The sequence below is a fragment of the Eretmochelys imbricata genome, chromosome 10 (genome assembly GCF_965152235.1).
Source record: "Eretmochelys imbricata isolate rEreImb1 chromosome 10, rEreImb1.hap1, whole genome shotgun sequence".
NCBI classification, from domain to species: domain Eukaryota; kingdom Metazoa; phylum Chordata; order Testudines; family Cheloniidae; genus Eretmochelys; species Eretmochelys imbricata.
The window spans coordinates 47,099,477-47,117,146 of record NC_135581.1 but is presented as its reverse complement, the minus strand read 5'-3'; the positions used below and the strand labels follow the sequence as shown (position 1 = coordinate 47,117,146).

At 58.2% G+C, this 17,670-nt stretch overlaps 1 protein-coding gene across 2 annotated transcripts in view; it reads right to left on the bottom strand.

The window, feature by feature from the left end:
- Positions 1 to 2,034: 2,034 nt before the first annotated feature.
- The window catches only part of CSK (C-terminal Src kinase), a 68,291-nt gene continuing 52,655 nt past the window's right edge, over positions 2,035 to 17,670 (bottom strand). For both annotated transcript variants that reach the window (XM_077828425.1, XM_077828424.1), the window contains 12 exons: positions 17,261 to 17,335; positions 16,454 to 16,567; positions 14,589 to 14,701; positions 11,984 to 12,203; positions 9,331 to 9,424; positions 9,158 to 9,223; positions 8,478 to 8,577; positions 8,092 to 8,182; positions 7,016 to 7,089; positions 5,768 to 5,963; positions 4,983 to 5,069; positions 2,035 to 3,182 (listed from right to left, as the gene is read on the bottom strand). In XM_077828425.1, coding sequence (XP_077684551.1) covers positions 3,000 to 3,182; positions 4,983 to 5,069; positions 5,768 to 5,963; positions 7,016 to 7,089; positions 8,092 to 8,182; positions 8,478 to 8,577; positions 9,158 to 9,223; positions 9,331 to 9,424; positions 11,984 to 12,203; positions 14,589 to 14,701; positions 16,454 to 16,567; positions 17,261 to 17,275 — 1,353 coding nt within the window. In that variant the 5' untranslated portion in view covers positions 17,276 to 17,335 and the 3' untranslated portion in view covers positions 2,035 to 2,999. The remainder of the gene's footprint in view (positions 3,183 to 4,982; positions 5,070 to 5,767; positions 5,964 to 7,015; positions 7,090 to 8,091; positions 8,183 to 8,477; positions 8,578 to 9,157; positions 9,224 to 9,330; positions 9,425 to 11,983; positions 12,204 to 14,588; positions 14,702 to 16,453; positions 16,568 to 17,260; positions 17,336 to 17,670) is intronic.

Sequence of the window (17,670 nt, the reverse complement as noted above, 5' to 3'; positions counted from 1 at the left end):
AAACTGGAGAGCTTAACCGGTCTTTAAACAGCCACCCTGTCTTGCACATGGGACTATGGGTACAAAGCCAGACCAGAAATAGGGGGGTTCAAACTCCCACAAGAATCTGGCTCAATCTCACTGCAGCCATGGACAGGTGGTGGAACAAGCTGGTCATAAAATGGCAAAGCTGTTTTGGTCGGTCCATTTACCTGGTTTGAGCAACGGGTGCAGCTGAGCTGGGGACGGACACATTTTCGCTGCTCCCCGCAGCTATCCCATTGCCCACACATGCAGCTAAACCACGTTCAGCCTTGATGCAATTGCACCTATTGCTCATGTATTGTAAACGACAGGTAACTTTATACCACAGACAAGGCTTGAAGGTTTAACTAAGAACAAGCGTGGCTCAGTGGCTAGTGCACTGGACTAGTGCCTCAAAGACACAAGAGTTCTAGTCCCAACTCTGCCTAGGACCTTGGGCACCCCGTGGAACAGCTGTGGTCCTTGTGCAAGGATATGGAGTTGTTATCCCTTGTGAAAACCCCACTTTTAATGCAAAGAACACAGGCGCGTCTCTGGCTCACTTTGTTCAGCTGTGAAATAGGATTAATGACAACTCCTTGGGAAAATACTTTCAGATCTAGGGCTGAAGAGAGCAAAGTATTAATATTCATTCCCGTCGCACTTGCACTGGCCTATGCCAGGATTAACGCCAATGAAGTCAGCACTTATCCTGGCGGGAGAGAGACGAGAATCAGGCCCCAGGGTCACAGAAAGGGGTGAGTGTAGCAGAAAAGCAACTAACCAGGGGTAAAAATAGAAGCAAGCAACACTTCCCCACACACCCCTTCTTAATCCTACCCTCAATATACCTGCAATATGGCTATTCCATGGACAATCACCGTCACCAGATGTGCCAGACAAGGGTAGATTTGCACAAACTTCTAAGCATATATAACTCAGAAGGGAAACTGGTCTGGCCTTGTCACCAGAGCTCAAGACACAACCTTTTATCTGACTGTAATTGAGGTGTCAGTGTTACCTACCTGGGAGACAGGGAGAGAAACACCGTCCAGACGGCCAATACTTCTGCGATGTATAGTTTTCTTTAGAGCTAGAGCCCAAACAGCTGGACCTGCTCCTAACACAAACCCCTACAGCTTGCCCACTCTGCTCCTAGATGGCGCAAGTAATGGCCTGATCCACCCATTGCAGTCAGTTATCATCTTGACTAGCCAGCTTGATCATTTCCAGGTCCAAATGGAGTCCTTTGCCACCTCTGCGCCAGATTCCTTCAATGCTCATTCACTGGGGTTAGCTTCAGGGCTGCAGCAAGATGCCGGTTCTGTATACCCTGCCCGCTTCCTCTTCTGAACGTGTGGAGTATGTTACATTGCCGTGCGCTCTCTGCAATCCACAGCACTGCTGAAGAGCTAACCCACCCCAAGCAGCCTGGCCCCCCCACCTACGATGTCATCTCCCCCCTCCCAGACACCCGCCGGACTCCACTGGAGATTACATTACAAGTCATCAGGTCTGACCTTTCAGGAGCCATTTTGCTTCCCCTTGCAGGATCGTTCGGACCCAAGTCTGATGACCTCCCAGGGACAGTGCAACACCCAGCTGTTCATGCAGGATTTTGCTTCACAAAGGAATGGCCTTGTGGTCAAAGTACCGGATCGGCACTCTAGAGCACTGAGTTCAAGGGCCAGATCTGTCTCAGACTCCCTGAGCAACCAGGGCAAGTCAATCTCGCTGTGCCTCCATTCCCCATCTGTAACCCCCCCCGACTTGCAAAGCACAGAGTTTTGCCGCTGAAAGGGGCTATATAAGAGGTAGGTTTTCATATGCCTGGAGGTTCGTTACAGGGAAAGATTCGGCAAGCCATGCAGATGGCGGTTGGGTCCCTAGGGTGGCAAAATACCAGATATGGGACACATCCCCATCATGACTCACCGTCAACGTCTGGCAGTGCAGAGCCCTTCTCCCACAGGCTGGCCTCTGGCTGAGCTGCGCCCCATAGTGGGGAGGCAGAGAAAGACACGCCTGGAGTTGTGTGTCCTTATGGAATGGTTTTATTACAGTTTAATCTCACAGTTGGCAGCATTACATGAGAATAAAGCACTGGACAGGACTGGAAAAGGCCTCTGGAGACGGCATGCAAAACACTGCAACAAGTTAAAGCGAAACAATTCAACAATCGCCCTTGGTTTCTCAGTTATTTCACCCGGTCAGTTAGCAGACTTGGGATTTTCCTTCCTTTCAGGTGGGTCGATTTGTTTCTTTCTTTTTTAAACCTTTTTTTTAATTTTTTTTTTCAATTACATTAAAAAATAAGAGATTCGTACTTTAGTAAAACCCCAGCGCTCGGCTGGCCCGTTTCCATTTGAAATAATAAAAAATAACCCAACAAAACCCAGAGAAAACAACTGAATCAGAAGTTTTTAAGCAATTGCAGGAATCGTGTGAGGAGCGGGAAATACCCCCAGCAATAGGACACCCCCCATTTATCATCTCTCCCCTCCCTCACCCCGGCTTCCCTCCTCGTGCTGCATCAGTTGTCCCCGCCCTGTGCCCTGCTGTCGCGATCCTGTGAGCTGGAGAAACGGAGATGTGATCGCAGGGAGAAATCGAGGAGGAGAAACTCTGTGGGGAAGGATCAGTGGGGGGGAACAGGGAGGGAGTGTGGGGGTAACAACATGCCGCTAAAATTTCCCAGTTTGATTTCTACAGGGACCAGGTGGTGGGGGCAGCCTCGATCAATCCATCTCATTCCCGCATCTCCAGCCGGCCCAGCCTAAGGGACCCGGGGAGGGGAGGCAGACCCAGGGCGGGGATATGCACAAGTCCAATATGTCTCTCTAGGATAGTTCCATGAGTGGAGCAGGTCCAGCAGCTCGCTCAGTCCTTCTCCCCTCCCCCATCTGGCCCCTCCCCCACCCCGCTACCTGCGCAGGGGGGTGGGGCGGGACCGAAGGGAGAAGGGGGGTGTCTTCAGGAAGCCCCGCCCCCCCGTCTCACAGGTAGAGCTCGTTGCCTTTGATATGCTCTAGCTGTTCCCGTAGTTGGTGGAAGGATGGCCGGATGACGGGGTCCAGGGTCCAGCAGTTTTTCATCACCTCGTAGACGACCTGGGGGCAGCCGTCAGGGGCGTCCATCTTGTACCCCTTCTCCACACGGGGAACGACGTCCTTCAGAGGCTGCGAGGGAGAGGGAGGCTGGGAAGACGGCTCCTTAAGCCCCTGGTCCCTCAGTCATACTGCAGTAGTCCCCAGGGGCCCCCACCTACCAGGATCAGGCCCCCGAGCGCTACCGCTGAACACAGCCCAGGTTCCCTGCCCTGGGAGCTCACACGCTTTCACCCCTCCCCCCTTCGAGTCTCTCCACTGGCTCCCCTCTCACCAGCACAGACAGAGGGGTGAGGCCCCTCCTGGCTTAGCCCCCCGATCTACTCTCTTAGCCAGTCGTCCTCCTCTGCCTTTGCCCGGCTAACGCTTCCAGCCCATCAGTCTGCTTCTCCCTCGGCTCCTAGGGAGCTTAACCCTCCCTGCTTCAGCCCTACGGGCAATCTCAACTAGAGCTCCGGATGGATCTCTGTGGGGGGCCGGTTCTGGCCCATCTCCTCCTGGGGGGTCTGAGGCCTCTCTCTGCAGCAGTGGCAGAGATGGGACGCGCGCTAGATGGACCTCAGAGCCGAGCCCAGCTGGCCTCGCCTAGGAAATCAACTCCCTGAAGCTACGTGTCAAGCTAACCCCTTTCTCCTCTTTCAGACACACCACGGCCATCCAGTAACAGCCGGGGGCTGGGGAACTAAACCTAGTCAAGCTAGTCTATAGGAAAACGTGCTTGTGGGATAGATACTTGGCCTCTCTCTCTCTCCCCAGCCCCTAATATTTGCGTTCTAGTAGCACCCAGAGATCCCCAGGCAGGGATCGGGGCCTCACTGTGCTGGGTGCTGTGCGGACACCCAGGGAGAGCGAAGAACTTGCAAGCAACAGATAAGGCTGAAAAGGAGCAGGAGAAACAGGGCTAGTCTCCTCATTCTACGCTTGCACGGCACCTAGCATAACAGGACTCTGATCAGGGCCTCTAGGAGCTCCTACCACAATCTCATTTCAAGCAAGACATGGCCAGCCGCTGTACCAACCAAAAGGAGAGCAGGTAGATGGGAGAAGGCTGCGTGTCTCCCCAGACGCCCGCCCCCCAGGAAAGCTGGGAGCACCGAACCCTTGGTCTCCACACTGCTACTTGGCCGACATCTTGTCGGCGCCTGAGGGGAGGGATCTGAAGAAGTGGTTCTGTGGACGGCGCTCCACTCCACGGGTACGAGGCAGAGCAGGAGGAGGGTGGATGGGCTGGGGCAGCAGCGGCCCAGTGAGTGGAGGCAGCTGGTGCTGCTGGTGGCAGTCAGGGACAAGAGCAAAGCAGCAGGGAGGGGCAGCCTGGATCTGGAGGGGGCGCTGGGCCAGGAGGGCGATCTCAGCAGCACAGTTGGGGGCGGGGGGAATCAGTCACTGAGGAGGGGTTCCAACAGGGAGAACAAAGATGAAACAATGGGCAGGGCCTGGGGCTGCCTGGATGGGCGGGGCAAGAAAAAGGGAGGAGCCAGAGACCTGAGTGACAGGTAGCCCTCCCACTCAAGCAGGTCTCCACTCCCACCCCAAGAAGTGGCTTTCTCCACTTGCCAGGGCTCCCGTTAGCCCCCTCTGTGTGGGGGGCTGTCTCCACCCCCGCAAACGCTGCACAGCCCCCGGACAGTGGGGGGCTGAGGGCTCACCCCCCTTCAGACCCTGTGCCTGGCTGCTTTCTGCGCAGCGTGTCCAGTGGGTGACACCTGCACTTCCAGAGGGACAGACGTTAGGCAGATTGTGAAAACCCCAGAGCCTCCCATCCGCCCGCCCCCCCCAAGATCAGGCCCAAGGTGGCTATAGCAGAGGGGCCGGGGGAAGGAGGGAGGGAGGGAGCGGGAAGCTGCCCCCTGGGGCTTTGCCCTCACTTACGATTCTCGGATAAGGCACTCGCCCGAAGGAGTAGATTTCCCAGAGGAGGATCCCGAAGCTCCACACGTCCGACTTGGTGGAGAATTTCTGCAGGGGAGAGCCGGCAGCAAAGGGGTCAGGGGGATGGCACAGGGGGTGGAGCGGCTAGCCAGCAGGGGAGGACCCACAACCAAAACGTCAAACCCTCCCGTTTAATTCAGCGCTGCGTTGCCTGCCCGCACACACTGGCAAGAGTGCCCTGTGCTGGGAGGAGAGGAGAATCCAGGCTCCACCCTGGCTTTCAGCTAACCGCCTTAATTGCAGCCAGCAGCGGTGCTTTTATCTCACCATTGTAGCTCTCCAAGCAGCCTGTGGCCTCCTGCAAAAGCTCGAGCTGCTTCCCCAAAATCCACAGAGGAGGGGAATTAAGAGACTGAGCCCCCATCTCCCTCCCTGGGCAGCAGCGTCCATAACAAGGGAGGAATATTTCCTCCCATAGCCCTGGGGGCAGCTCTTCCATGGACCCCTGCCCCCATGTCCTCTGAGCTGCATAGGGGCAGGACTGTTCTGCCTTGCACAAGCCTGTCTGGCCCTGCAAGGGGAGGACATCTCCCCAGGCAGGCACACCCAAAAAGGAGTAAGCCCATGGGCAAGGCAGGTGACCAGCTCTCCTAGTCACTATGGAAGGCAGAATCTAGCCACTTATATACAGAGCACAGGACTGTGGGCACTTGATCACTGGGGCAGCGCTTGGGGGAGGTAATGGGGGGCGTTGGGGAACCTGCCCTGCCCTGCCCTCCGCTCACCTTTTCTCTAAGTGCTTCCGGAGCCGTCCATTTCACCGGCAGCTTCCCTGTGTCCTGAGTGGACGACGCCTCCTTCGTCAGCCCAAAGTCGCTGACCTTGGCGATGTTGTCCTCTGAGACCAGCACGTTCCTCGCCGCCAGGTCCCGGTGGACGAAGTTGTTGGCTTCCAGGTACTCCATGGCTTCACAGACATCTCTGGTGGGTGGGGGAGAGCGCGGCAGGCTTAGGAACCCAGCGGGGTTCGGGGCTGATTGCTGGCTGGCTGTTTATCCACAGCAGTTACAGAGTGAGGGTGTCCCACCCCTGCTGGTGAGGCTGGAGGGACCCCTTTTGAGGAGGTTTGTCCCTAGTGATCATTCAATCCACAGCCCCCAAGGAAACAAGTTCATGCCAATGACCGTGGCGGTTTGGTGCCTTCTAGGAACTGGCCTGAGACCCACCTCACTCATTTCACAGAAGTCACTGACCAGACATCCAGTCATAACTAAGTCACTGGCTGGATTTGAACCTGTGACCTAAGGGAGAATGTACACCAGAATCCCATCAATGGTCCCCAGGTGGTACGGGCCCCCTGTTCGCTGTTAGCCCTCCCCCATCCCTGGGTCCGAGTCACTCTACGTCACCAGAAACCCACCAGGCTGCTTGTGAAATACCCAGCCGGCGGGTGTGAGGGGGAGAAGCTACCAAGGAGCAGCAAGCCCTGGGCAGGACTGGGCTAGCGGTGGAAAGGCAGACCTGGAATGTGACTGCAACGTCACGAGCTATCCTGCTGATGGAGGAGATGGGACAGAATGGGGCTGTACTGACTCTGCGGGGCCAGGAGGAGGATACTGCAGGACAGAGATCAAACTCCAGGCATGCCTAGGGGGCAGATCTGCTGTGCAAGAAAGAGCCATTCACGCACGAGAGCGAGATCCTCACAGGGCAGAATCAGGAGGGCTGGTTGGGATTCCCGGTGCTGCTACTGGATTCTTCACATGGCTGTGGGTCACCTAATTCCTGTTTGCCTGAGCTGCCTCATCACCCCCCACAGGAGGCGGGCTGGGAGGCTAAGCTCATAACACCTGTGGAGCGCTTTGAGATCCTCGCACGGGAGGTGTGAGGAGAAGCACAGTTTTACCATCACCAGAGGCCCTGATGCCGAGAGGCTCAGAGGCATGTGGTGAGCGGATCGTTGGTAAGAACCCCTGGCTACCCCCCCCATGCGCTCTGGGACCCGGGTCATGGAGGCCCAGCTGCGTACTTACAAGCAGAACTTCAGCAGGCAGTCGCCCCCCAACACAGACCTCCCTCGGGATCGCAGGTAATCGACTAGGCTTCCCTGGCGAGAGAGCGAGACAGGACCATCAGAGCCCACCTGCTAACCCCCGACGCTGCCTCGACAGCCCCCAGCCACCCTGGAGCCCTGCTAAGCAAAGCAGAGCCTGGTTGGATCCGGAGGAGGATGGGAGACTCCTCGGTGGTGCTGGGGGGAGCAGATGGCTCTCTTCTCCAGGTCAGTAATGGACCCACCCACACAAGGCACCGGGGGTGCTGAGTTACTGCAGGGGCCGTGTCAAACGGGCAATTGCCCATGGTGCCTGTCACAAGCCGGGGCCTCCCAGCTGAGCTCCCCCTGGGATGAAGGCATCCTGTATCGCACCTGGTCTAAGCAGCTGTGGGGACCAACCCCGAACCTGCCCCCAGTGGGTGCCCGTGCTGGGGCCTCCTGTTTGTGCCCAAGCACTAGAAACACCAGGCCCCACCTCTCAAGTGCCTGTGGAGAGACAATTGCAGCCAGCGCTCCAGGGGGTCCCACCCTCCCACTGCAGGGAGGCTGCCGGCTCCGTTCACAGGACCCATAATGCTCCAGGAGGTGCCCGCGATCTGCCAGGATTCCCCGAAGCATCTTTCCCAGTGCCGGGCAGGGGTGTCCAGCGCCCCCTGGGGTGTCCAGCGCCCCCTGGGGTGTCCAGCGCCCCCTGGGGTGTCCAGCGACTCACGGACGCGCTCGGCGTAGGACGCATGGGAAGCGGCTTGGTGGGGTGCTGTAGACGCAGGCATGGGCCAGGATCGAGTGACACAGACCTGGGGAAGGGGCAGCTAAAGAGAAGGGGGATTCCAAGCCTGAGCAGTTTTCTATTGGCTGCACTGCTTCCTGCATGCACTGGCAAACTTCTGGGGGCAGGAGCCGGGGCGGCCGGCGCTCAACGGGCCAGTTCTACTCTCGATGCCAGGGAAGGGGGCTGTTGGATTTAGCATGGAGCCTGTTTGATCCCTGCTGCCAGGCCTCACACAGGGCCCCCAGGGACCGGCTGGCTCCCCCCTGGCCGCAGAGCCTCACCTTTGCCATGTATTCGGTGACGATGTAGAGGCCGCTCTTCTCCTCCACGATCACCCCCAGCAGCTGCACCAGGTTGCTGTGTCGGAGCTGCCTGCAAAGCCACGGGGCACCAGCTCAGAGCCAGGCAGCAGCGGGCAGATCTGCGCTGGCCCCAGGGAACAGGGACACGGCTGCAGACACAGAGCTGGTGCCGGGCGGCTCGCCGTTCCCACGCACCATCCACCCCAAGCCCAGTCACACCAGTGGGTGCTCCTTCCCCCCAGATCCACCCCACCCCACTGCCCTAGGCCTGCTCTCCTCACGCCCCTCCCCACCCCGGCAGTGCGCGGAGCTCCCAGCCTCCCCTTCCGTCTCCGTGTCCCCCGCCCCCCCGCCCCGACACTCACGTCATCACCGAGGCCTCCGCCAGAAAGGCCTGCGCCGTGGCGTCGTGTTTGATGCACTTCACGGCGACCTTGTTGCCGCGGTAACCGCCCAGCATCACGTCTGAAAGGAGGAGACATGGGCGGAGGGCGCCTCACAATGCCGCCACCCCTGCCCAGGGAGACCCGCCCCCCGGGCCCCTGCGGGTTTACTCGCGGGGGCGGGGAATCAGTTTGGGATTCCGGCGCAGATTGAGGAGTCCTGAGTTCTAATCCCAACTATGTGACCTCAGCCACATCCCCTCTCTGCACCTCAGTCTCCCCCACCCCATAACGTGGGGACAAGACCAACCTACGATCTTGGGGCGGTGCGGGTCCAAGAGCTAAGCCAGCCTGCTGCACCGGTGGGTCAAGACACTGGGCTTTCACGGCCCCGAAGAGCTTCGGGAGCCTCAGCTGGAGGTGCCGGGCATGGGCAAAGGGTCACTACAGCCAGAGCCAGGGAGCAGCCGGACACCCACTGGATTCCTGCTGCCCCCCAAGAGCATCACCCCCTCAGGGTGGGGAAGCCAGTGGGGAAGGAGCCAGAGGGAGCCCACAGCTAGAATGGCCTGAGACTGGATCCCTCCTCTAGGGGAGGGGCTCAGCCCCCAATTCCCCTCCCTACCCCCAACGGTAGAGCACAAGAGCCGAGCCCAACTGACCTCCGAACTCCCCTTTGCCGATGGTCTGCAGAAGCTTCAGGTCCTTCATGTTGAGGGCCCAGCCACCTGGAAGGGGAAGGGAGAGGTGAGCAGGCAAACAGACCAGTTGGGATGGATGGGGTTGGGGAGGCGAGTTGCTGACCGTGCCGCGTCCCGCTCGGGGATGCACTCACTTCTGGAGAACTCGTCCTGAGCCGCAATTGTCCCCTCCATGAGTTTGGGTTTGATGAGGCGTGTGCAGAGCCCGTCGGCATCTGTGGTGTAATGCTGGCGGGAGGAGAAGGCAGGAGGTGAGACCCACACCCAGCCAGACCTCTGCGGGGGCAGGCGGGGCCCTGACTTAGGAGACCCAGGGTCTGATTCCGGCTCTGCCACTGACTGGCTGTGTGATCCCAGACACCTTTGCTCCACCTGATGCACGGTTTGAGGCCTGATGTAAGGCCCAGCTCCTGCCATCCCAACGCAGGGCTGAGGGGAGAGGATACCCCAGGGCACTTCTGTGGCTCCAGGGGAGAGTCCAAAATGGGGAGGGTGGGGGGAGGCCAAATGAACCAGAGAGATCTCCAATTCCCCTTCCTATGTAAGGGATGGGATGGGCCAGGCAGATTGATTCTCCAAGGGAAACAACCTGGGTTCCTTCCCCCCACAGCCAGGGCAGCAGCGCTGGGCTGCAGGGGCTCACTGAGGGAGGCCCCCCATTTAACCCAGCTCTGCCACCACAGGGTTTGTCTGATGTTCCTCCCCAGTGATTTTTAGTGCTCACAAAGGCAAAGGAGTGATAGTGGGGGGTCTGGCAGAGAGCACCATGGGGCAAATGTCTGATCCGTCTCCTAGCTCTAAAATCCAGACTGACAGCCCCCGCCTGGGTCTGGTCCCAACCCCCAGCTCTGCCAACGCCCCCCAGTTCAGATCCGCAGCCCCTCCCCTGCCCTGCCAATGCCCCCCCGTCCCAATCCGCAGCCCCTCCCCTGCCCTGCCAATGTCCCCCCGTCCCGATCCGCAGCCCCTCCCCTGCCCTGCCAACGCCCGCCTGTCCCGATCCGCAGCCCTTCCCCTGCCCTGCCAACGCCTGCCCGTCCCGATCTGCAGCCCCTCCCCTGCCCTGCCAACGCCCCCCTAGTCCTGATCCGCTGCCCCTCCCCTACCCTGCCAACGCCCCCCAGTCCTGATCTGCTGCCCCTCCCCTGCCCTGCCAACGCCCCCCCGTCCTGATCTGCTGCCCCTCCCCTGCCCTGCCAAAGCCCCCCTAGTCCTGATCCGTTGCCCCTCCCCTGCCCACATCCCCCAGTCTCACCCTGCAGCCCCCCAGTATAGATATTCCACCACTTCCCCCAACATTCGTGCTAATGGCTCCTCATTTTGGACCTGTGTTTCCCCTGGCTTTTTGAGCCTTGCCGGTCTGTGCCAATTTCTGTGGCCAGGGCGGGGAAAGAATTGGCAGAGATACCAGAGGAAAAAATGTGGGTTCCAGTGTTGCTCAAACGGTGCAGTGGCACAGTCTGCCCACCAGGGGGTAGCACGAGGACAAGAACTGACCAGCTGGCCTTAGTGCAAGGGCCTGCAGAGGAGCTTGTCCTGCAGGCTCCTGTCTGAGCCCCGGAAACAAGGGTGAACTGGGGAACACACACACACACTGGGCAGACGACCCCCTGCTCCCCACGTGCACCCAGCCCAGAGCTGCCTGCCTTCCTTTACAGCACCAGGTGTTGGCTACAGCAAGGATTCTGGGCTAGGCTGATCTGGAGGGTCTGCTCCAGCCAAGAGACGGCCACATCCTCTCCCCTCCACCCCCCAGGGCCATCTCTGCCCCAGGGAGTTCCAATGGGCACTCAGAACCAACACCAGCAGAGCCCAGCCCCCACCCCAGAGCTAACCAGCTGGACAGGGGATCACAGACGGATGGGACCCTACCAGCTCATGTCCCTTCACCCCCATGTGAGCCTAATGGAGCCCTGGTGACCTCAGATCTGCCATGTCCACCCTAACCTGGAGGGCACGGAGTAAAGATCAGGGTGAGAAACCAATGCAAATCTCAAGAGAAACCAGTGCAAATCTCCCTGGGCTACTCCACCCTCTGGCAGGATCCCCACCCTCTTGGAGCCAGCCCCCTGCCCCAGCACACTCGGCTCCCAGGAGAGGCACGAGACTTTCGGATTCCATCACACAGCGAGGAGCCTCTTCCTGCCCAGGCTGGGGGCGGGGCAGGCCCCTGAGAGGCAGGAAGTGCTCAGCAGGTTTGTCTGAATCATTATCAGGGCAGAGCCAGGCTGAGCCTGGCTAACCGCAGCCTGCACCGAGCGCTTGGGGGGGTGGGGGGGGAGAGAGAGAGAGGCTGGGCTCCTCAGCAGGGGGAGGGGAGGGCGCAGCTACTTGAGTGCAGATGGGAGGTATCTAGCCCAGCGCTGGAGAGACTGGTGGCCTGCATTTGCCTCTAGGGCTGGTGCAGTGGGAACCTTCCCATGACCCACTGCCCTCCTGACACACCGCCACCCTGAGTGGCAGATGCCCTCTCTAGGGCTGAAAGACAGGAGTTGAGTCTCTGTGATCCCCTCTGCAGAGTCCTGCCAGCATGGGGTGGTGGGTGTGCGTGAGACAGAGATCACCATGTGCCGCGGGGACAGAGCGGGGTGCCTGGAGAGCGACACATGGAGAACAAGGGATTTGGAAAGCAAATCTTTATGCAAACTCAGTGCTGCTAGGCAGGCAGCTTGGGGCGGTGACTGCACGGAGCGGGTGCTGGGAGTCCAGGGCCATGGGCCATTTTCATGGAGGGCTGGGAGACCTGGCCAGGCCGAGCTTTTGAGGAGCCCCTCCTCCACAGCTCACCTCCACCAGCTGCATGAGGTTCTCGAAGTAGACCTCCTCGTCGATGCTGAGCTTGCTGGAGGAGTAGATGATGCGGTAATGCTCCACCTTCCCCTCGCAGCTCACACACAGGGTGTAGTCCCCTGGGTAGTTGGTGCTCTCCCGCACCAGGAAGAGGCCTGTCTCTGGGGGGTACAGCAGCCGCTCTGCCTGCTCCCGCGTGATCTTCCCATGGAACCAGCTGGGGCAGGGGGAGAGAGAGCAAAGGGGTAAATTCAATGCCCCAGTGTGTGAGGGACACAGCGAGGACAAGGGTTCTTACGCACAGTTCTTACGCACAGCCAGTGCCCATCAATCCAGACCTGCAGCCCCCATGCTATCCCAGCCTGGCGCCCCCACAGCTCTGCCAGCCCCTCTGCGATCCCAGCCCGGTGCCTCCACAGCTCTGCCAGTGCCCCTCAATCCCAGCCTGCAACCCCCCTGATGTCCCAGTCCCAATCAGAAGCCATTGTCCAAGGGGGAATTGTTCAGCGGACATTGCCAGTGTGGGCGTCACTCAAGCCATGGGGAAGAGCTGGGGCTGAAAGGGGAGGGTCTGTAAGGAAAATGCAGGAGGGTGACAGAACAGCTGTTGAGAACAGAAACAGCTTCCTGGGCACGCAGGGAAACGGCCCCTTCCCCATCTGCTTTGGCCATGTCCCACCCTCGGTGCTGCCCGTGTGAACACGACTGACCGTGCCCCTCACACGTGATCAGAAACGTGCAACTTCCTGTAAGGCCTCAGACCAGTTCAGCCACTGACACTGAGCCTCGGCTGCAGGACAGCAAGGTGCTGAGGTAGGCAGAATGTGCAAGCCAGGCACAAGACAAGAGATAAGAAAGGCGCGTAACACAGGAAATCCTCTGAGAGAGTAGGAAAGGGACCTAGCTAGCCGGAAGTGCAAGTTTCCTGCCGGGGTGCAGGGCATTGCCGGGGGCCAGAGCATGCACATGCTCCCAGGCAAGGAAGCGAGCAGATGCATGGAGCCCAACAAAGGCCTTAGGATGCTAGCATAGCGTGGAGGAGCACCCAGAGGCAGAGAGACTGCTGGCACCCAGACTGCATGAGATGAGTACAGATCCAGGGGGAAAAACACCAGCAGAGAATTGTAAACCACACGGGCTCGGGGTGCTGCTGATCCGCACTCATCTAGTGCTGTGTAAAGCCCCGCACGTCCCAGGCCTGTGGGTGCTTCCTCCATCTCCAGAGACTTGTAACTGCCTTGAATGGCGGGACCAGCTGCTGAAAAGTGACCCCAGCTGTGGGACATGGATCTAACTTCACAGTGCTCCGATGGGAGGAGAGGTCAGCGTTCCTGGCTGGGAGATGTGTCTGCAGGACACTGGGAGAAGGAGACCCAGGCACCCCGAACAGACGTCCCAACCCCACATGCATTTCCCTCTGCGCGAGGTGCTCCCGATCGGCCACCCCCAGCGCCTGCAGCCCTTACAACCAGAGCCTCTTGTAACAATCAGCCAGGCCACACACAAGCACTCTTGTGCCCAGAGCCCCAGGAAACACACACACACACGCTACTGGGACCGACCCAGCCCCAATAGGTGTGAGCACCAGGAAGTGCAGAAACGGAGTCACCAGAGCACGTGCAGATCTCCCGGCTTCAGCTTTCACTACTGACCCTCCCCTTACACAAGACACCGCCCCTCACTTCGCTCCCTAGGACTTCCTCTGCCCTGTGCTCCACACACTGCCCACTGCGCCCAGCGTGAGCTGGTCTGCGACAGCCATTGCATGCAGACACTATCACCACTACATCAGCTCCTCTGGATTTAAGCCTTCATTAATTGCTCTGGCTAACTGGCCTGAGCGCCCTCTACTGGTGAATGAGAGTATAATCCACCTGCACACTGCCCCCATATACCCAAAGGAACACAGCTAGGTGCAAGTCCCATACGAGAGTGGACTTGTATTTGGCAGCTATGGGTTAAGCAACCCTAGGATGAGGCCACTGGACTGGTGACCCATGAAATGGGAGGTAGCAGGCATGAGGGGCAGCATCACAGGGGCATTTTCCCCCACACACTTGGAACATTAGGGGGATAAGGGCTCAAAAATCCCATGTGCCTTCTCTCTTCTGGCTGGTGGGAAGCCTTTATAGCTGCAAAAAAACCTTCCAAATGTGACCCGATGCTGCATTTGTCTTCCTTAGTCTGCAGACAGATAGCTCCAGTGCCTCTGTAGATGCTCATAGCTCTCGGAAGCAGCCACAGAACAAAGTTAACAAGATTCTGGTCAGTTTCTCTGCTGTTACTCAGAGCCTTAGCCTTGAAACTGACAGAAACCAGGTCAATTTCCCTCTGCTGCTGGGAAAGCCACAAACCCAGGTACTGATGCTGTTGCATCTTTTTGCTGGCTCTCTCTCTGGTACAGCAGCTTTAGCCCTCTGGTTTGCAGGTCTCCAGTAAGTTTTTCAAGCTCTGTGTTAGGCAGCACTCAAATCATCAGTCCAGCCTTGCTCCAGATCCACTGTCCTGCTGCCCATGGCCACCAAAACGCAGCACAGGATCTGGGTGGCAATTGGTAAGATAGGTCTTGTTCCTAGTTCTGCCCCTTCCTCTGGATACTCACGGCATCAGACTGAGTTTGGTTCCGGCTTTCACTCCTTCCCTCTTCTGAACGTAGTTGGCAGGGATGATCCCCTCACGGCCCACCTTGTTTTTGGCTTTGTACCAGTTGGGATCCTGGGAAGGGAAAGCAGAAGTGAGCAGAGCCCCCCGTGTGTCTATGCCACCCACAATACTATCCCCTTCTCTCCCACTGAGCAATGTACTGCCATAGAGAAACTTACATCGACACAGTGCCTTTTATCTTGTGGAATCCTAAAGACATTATGCATGCAGCCACCTCTGAGGTGTCACATGGCAGTTGTTTAACAGCTCACAGTAACACTACACAACAGTTTAGCTCGGGCCCTGAAGAAGACAAGAGTCCATTTACATTTGCAGAACGTAATCCCTGGGGCCGGAATCCGATCAAGGCAACAGGGTTAACAAGCCTGTCCTTTTGAAAAACAAAGAAAAAAAATGCTTTGGCACCTCAAATGAGCTGCAGTGTTTAGTGCGTCAGCTTTTCACCCCATCTGTAGCAAGGCACTGCTAATAGCCCAGCACCTCTTTGCACTCCAAGGCCCTGGCTTCCCACTGATGCAGGAAGACACGTGCCTCCGCTCCGACTGAATGCCTGCGTCACTGCCTGAGCACCTCTGGTTTTCCTGGAGGTCCCCCACCCAAGCACTCACCCAGCCCAACCCTGTTTAGCCGATGAGACAAGACCAGAGAAGGCCTGGGCCTACACAACAAACCAACCAGCGCTGCCTGCTCACTACGTGGTCTAGCTCATGGACAGACTGCCATCCCGCCAGCCTGAGCTTGGGAACACTTGAAACGGGACAGCAGCACGGCTGCACTTCAGCATACACACAGCCTACACCAACGGGAGGGGGACGTAAGCCACCTCCCTGAGAGGCAGCAGCTAGGCCAGTGGAAGAGTTCATCCCTCGACATAGCGCTGTCTGCACTGGGGGTTAGGTCGGCTTCACTACGTCGTTTGGGGCACGGATTTTTCAGAGTGACGTCGCTGGGTCGACCTAACTTTTTAGCGTAGACCAGACGTCTGCCTGCAAGGGACATGCTGGCCATGCCATAGCTCCACCGTATGACTACAGAGGCCCAGCTCGGGGGCAGCAGACATTGGTCAGCCCCACCTTCCCTCATGAAAAAGGCCCCATCAGATTTATCACCTGACTGCCATTAACTGCAGACCAACCCCCTGGTCTCCAGGTGTCACTGCTCAGACCCTGCCCATGGTAGGTCTAAATGAGACACCCCGGCCACCTCTTGGGCATCTGATGGGTCGCAGCATTGTCCGTGCACACAGAGTCACTCCTGGCAGAGTCTCACTTTAAAACCACATGACTGCCTCCTTGGGACCCGCCTGAGCAACTTACATTTTGGAGAGGTTTAAATAACGATCACATTAATTAAAAAGGCAGCCGGGTTTCCTGTCTCTTCTGCTCCCCTGGGGAGAGAATCCAGGCAGGGCTCCTGCATAATGAGCGTACCCCAGTGGGTACTGGCGGCATCGCATCTCTCTGCAGTGGGCCCCCCTCTGACCCCAAAGCCAGCAAGGGGGTCTCCCTGTTTTTCAATCTGTGGATCACTTTCTGATCAAATTAAATCACCCTCCTTCCCCCACCTCCTACTATTTGGGTTCCCAAAACTTTCTGTCCAGCAGCCCACACCCCTCCTCTGGGTGTCTGATGGCAGGGTGGCTATTCCACTCCTCCTTCCTGGACCGCAAGCCGAGAACCAGCGCTGTGAGGGCACTCCAAAATGGGATGCAGAGACGCAATCCCTCCAGCTGCCTTAGGGGTTGCCCCAGGGAAGGGGCAGGGAATTGCCAGCACCCCTGAAGCAAAGGGCGTGGCGAGTTACCTTGGTGACGGCGACGATGGTGAGCACGTCCCCTTTACTGAACGGAAGGTCCTGCTCGGCGGTGCCTTGGAAGTTATACTTGGCGATACATTCCGTACCGGACGGCCAAACGGCCTGCAAGAGGGACAGAAAAACAGGGCCTCAGATGCTGACTGTACTCAGCTCCCACCACCAGAAGGAGCCAAACCTCAGATTCCACCCCCGGGGGTGGAAAGTCACATGTGGGATCCCATGTGCCCAGTGAGTGTGCAAGAAATGCTAGCGGAGGGATGGGGGTTATGGGCTGGGTATACGTGCTGGTTAATACATACAGCCATCCTTAGCTGTGGGCTGACCCTGGCCCCATCATTTGGCTTGAGAACTCCCAAGGGCCCTCGGCTACTGGCCAGGAGGTTTCATTAGCAAAGCCTTTCAGGGCCAGGGGAGGTGCCATGGCTGAGCGACCTCTGGTCTCTAGAGCCTCATGTGGAGCTCAGGGCTTCTGCCCCATGGAGGGCACAAAAGGAAGGGGGAAAAGTCCTGATTTAACCCTTCGGCTCCTGAGGCTGGGAGGACAGAACACACCATGCTAGTGCCCATGGGGGTGTGCAGGCATACTGGTGCCAAGCGATTTACACTGGGTTCCAGAAACCAGTGAGCGCTGCAGAAAGGAGCGGCCTGTACCTGACCCCCAGACATGGGCCCCGCCAGCCAAAACAGGGCTCCAGCCTTTGCCTGTCTCTCCTCCCACCCCACACAGGCCTCAAGCAACTCTGGCCTTTCCCTGTCCCCAACCCCCACCAAAGCACTGGTGGCTCTGGCTGTTACCTGCATTCCTGACATCGTCTCAGGCGGGTCTGGGGATCAAATCTCACAGGAGGGACACGTCACTTGGCATGAGATCTAGAGAAGTGAATGAGAGAGGATGTGCTGAAAACGAGCTATGTCACGCACCCAGCCCCATGGGCAGCTCCAGAGGCCTCCGCCCACCCCAGAATTATCCATCTTATTCTTCAACACACAAAGCAGGGCTTGAAAAATGTTGCCAGACACCTACTACCCTGAGGCAAGGCGGGAGCGGCATCCCCAGGGAGGTTGCAGAGCAACACCCTGGCGGAGAAGGCCAGTCCCCACCCTCCGGCTGTGGGGAAGGTGGTGTCTACACTCCCTGCATGGGGAGCTCCTGTTTGGATCAGTCTCTGCCTAGTGGGTGCCTGATGAATTCAAAGGCCTGACCC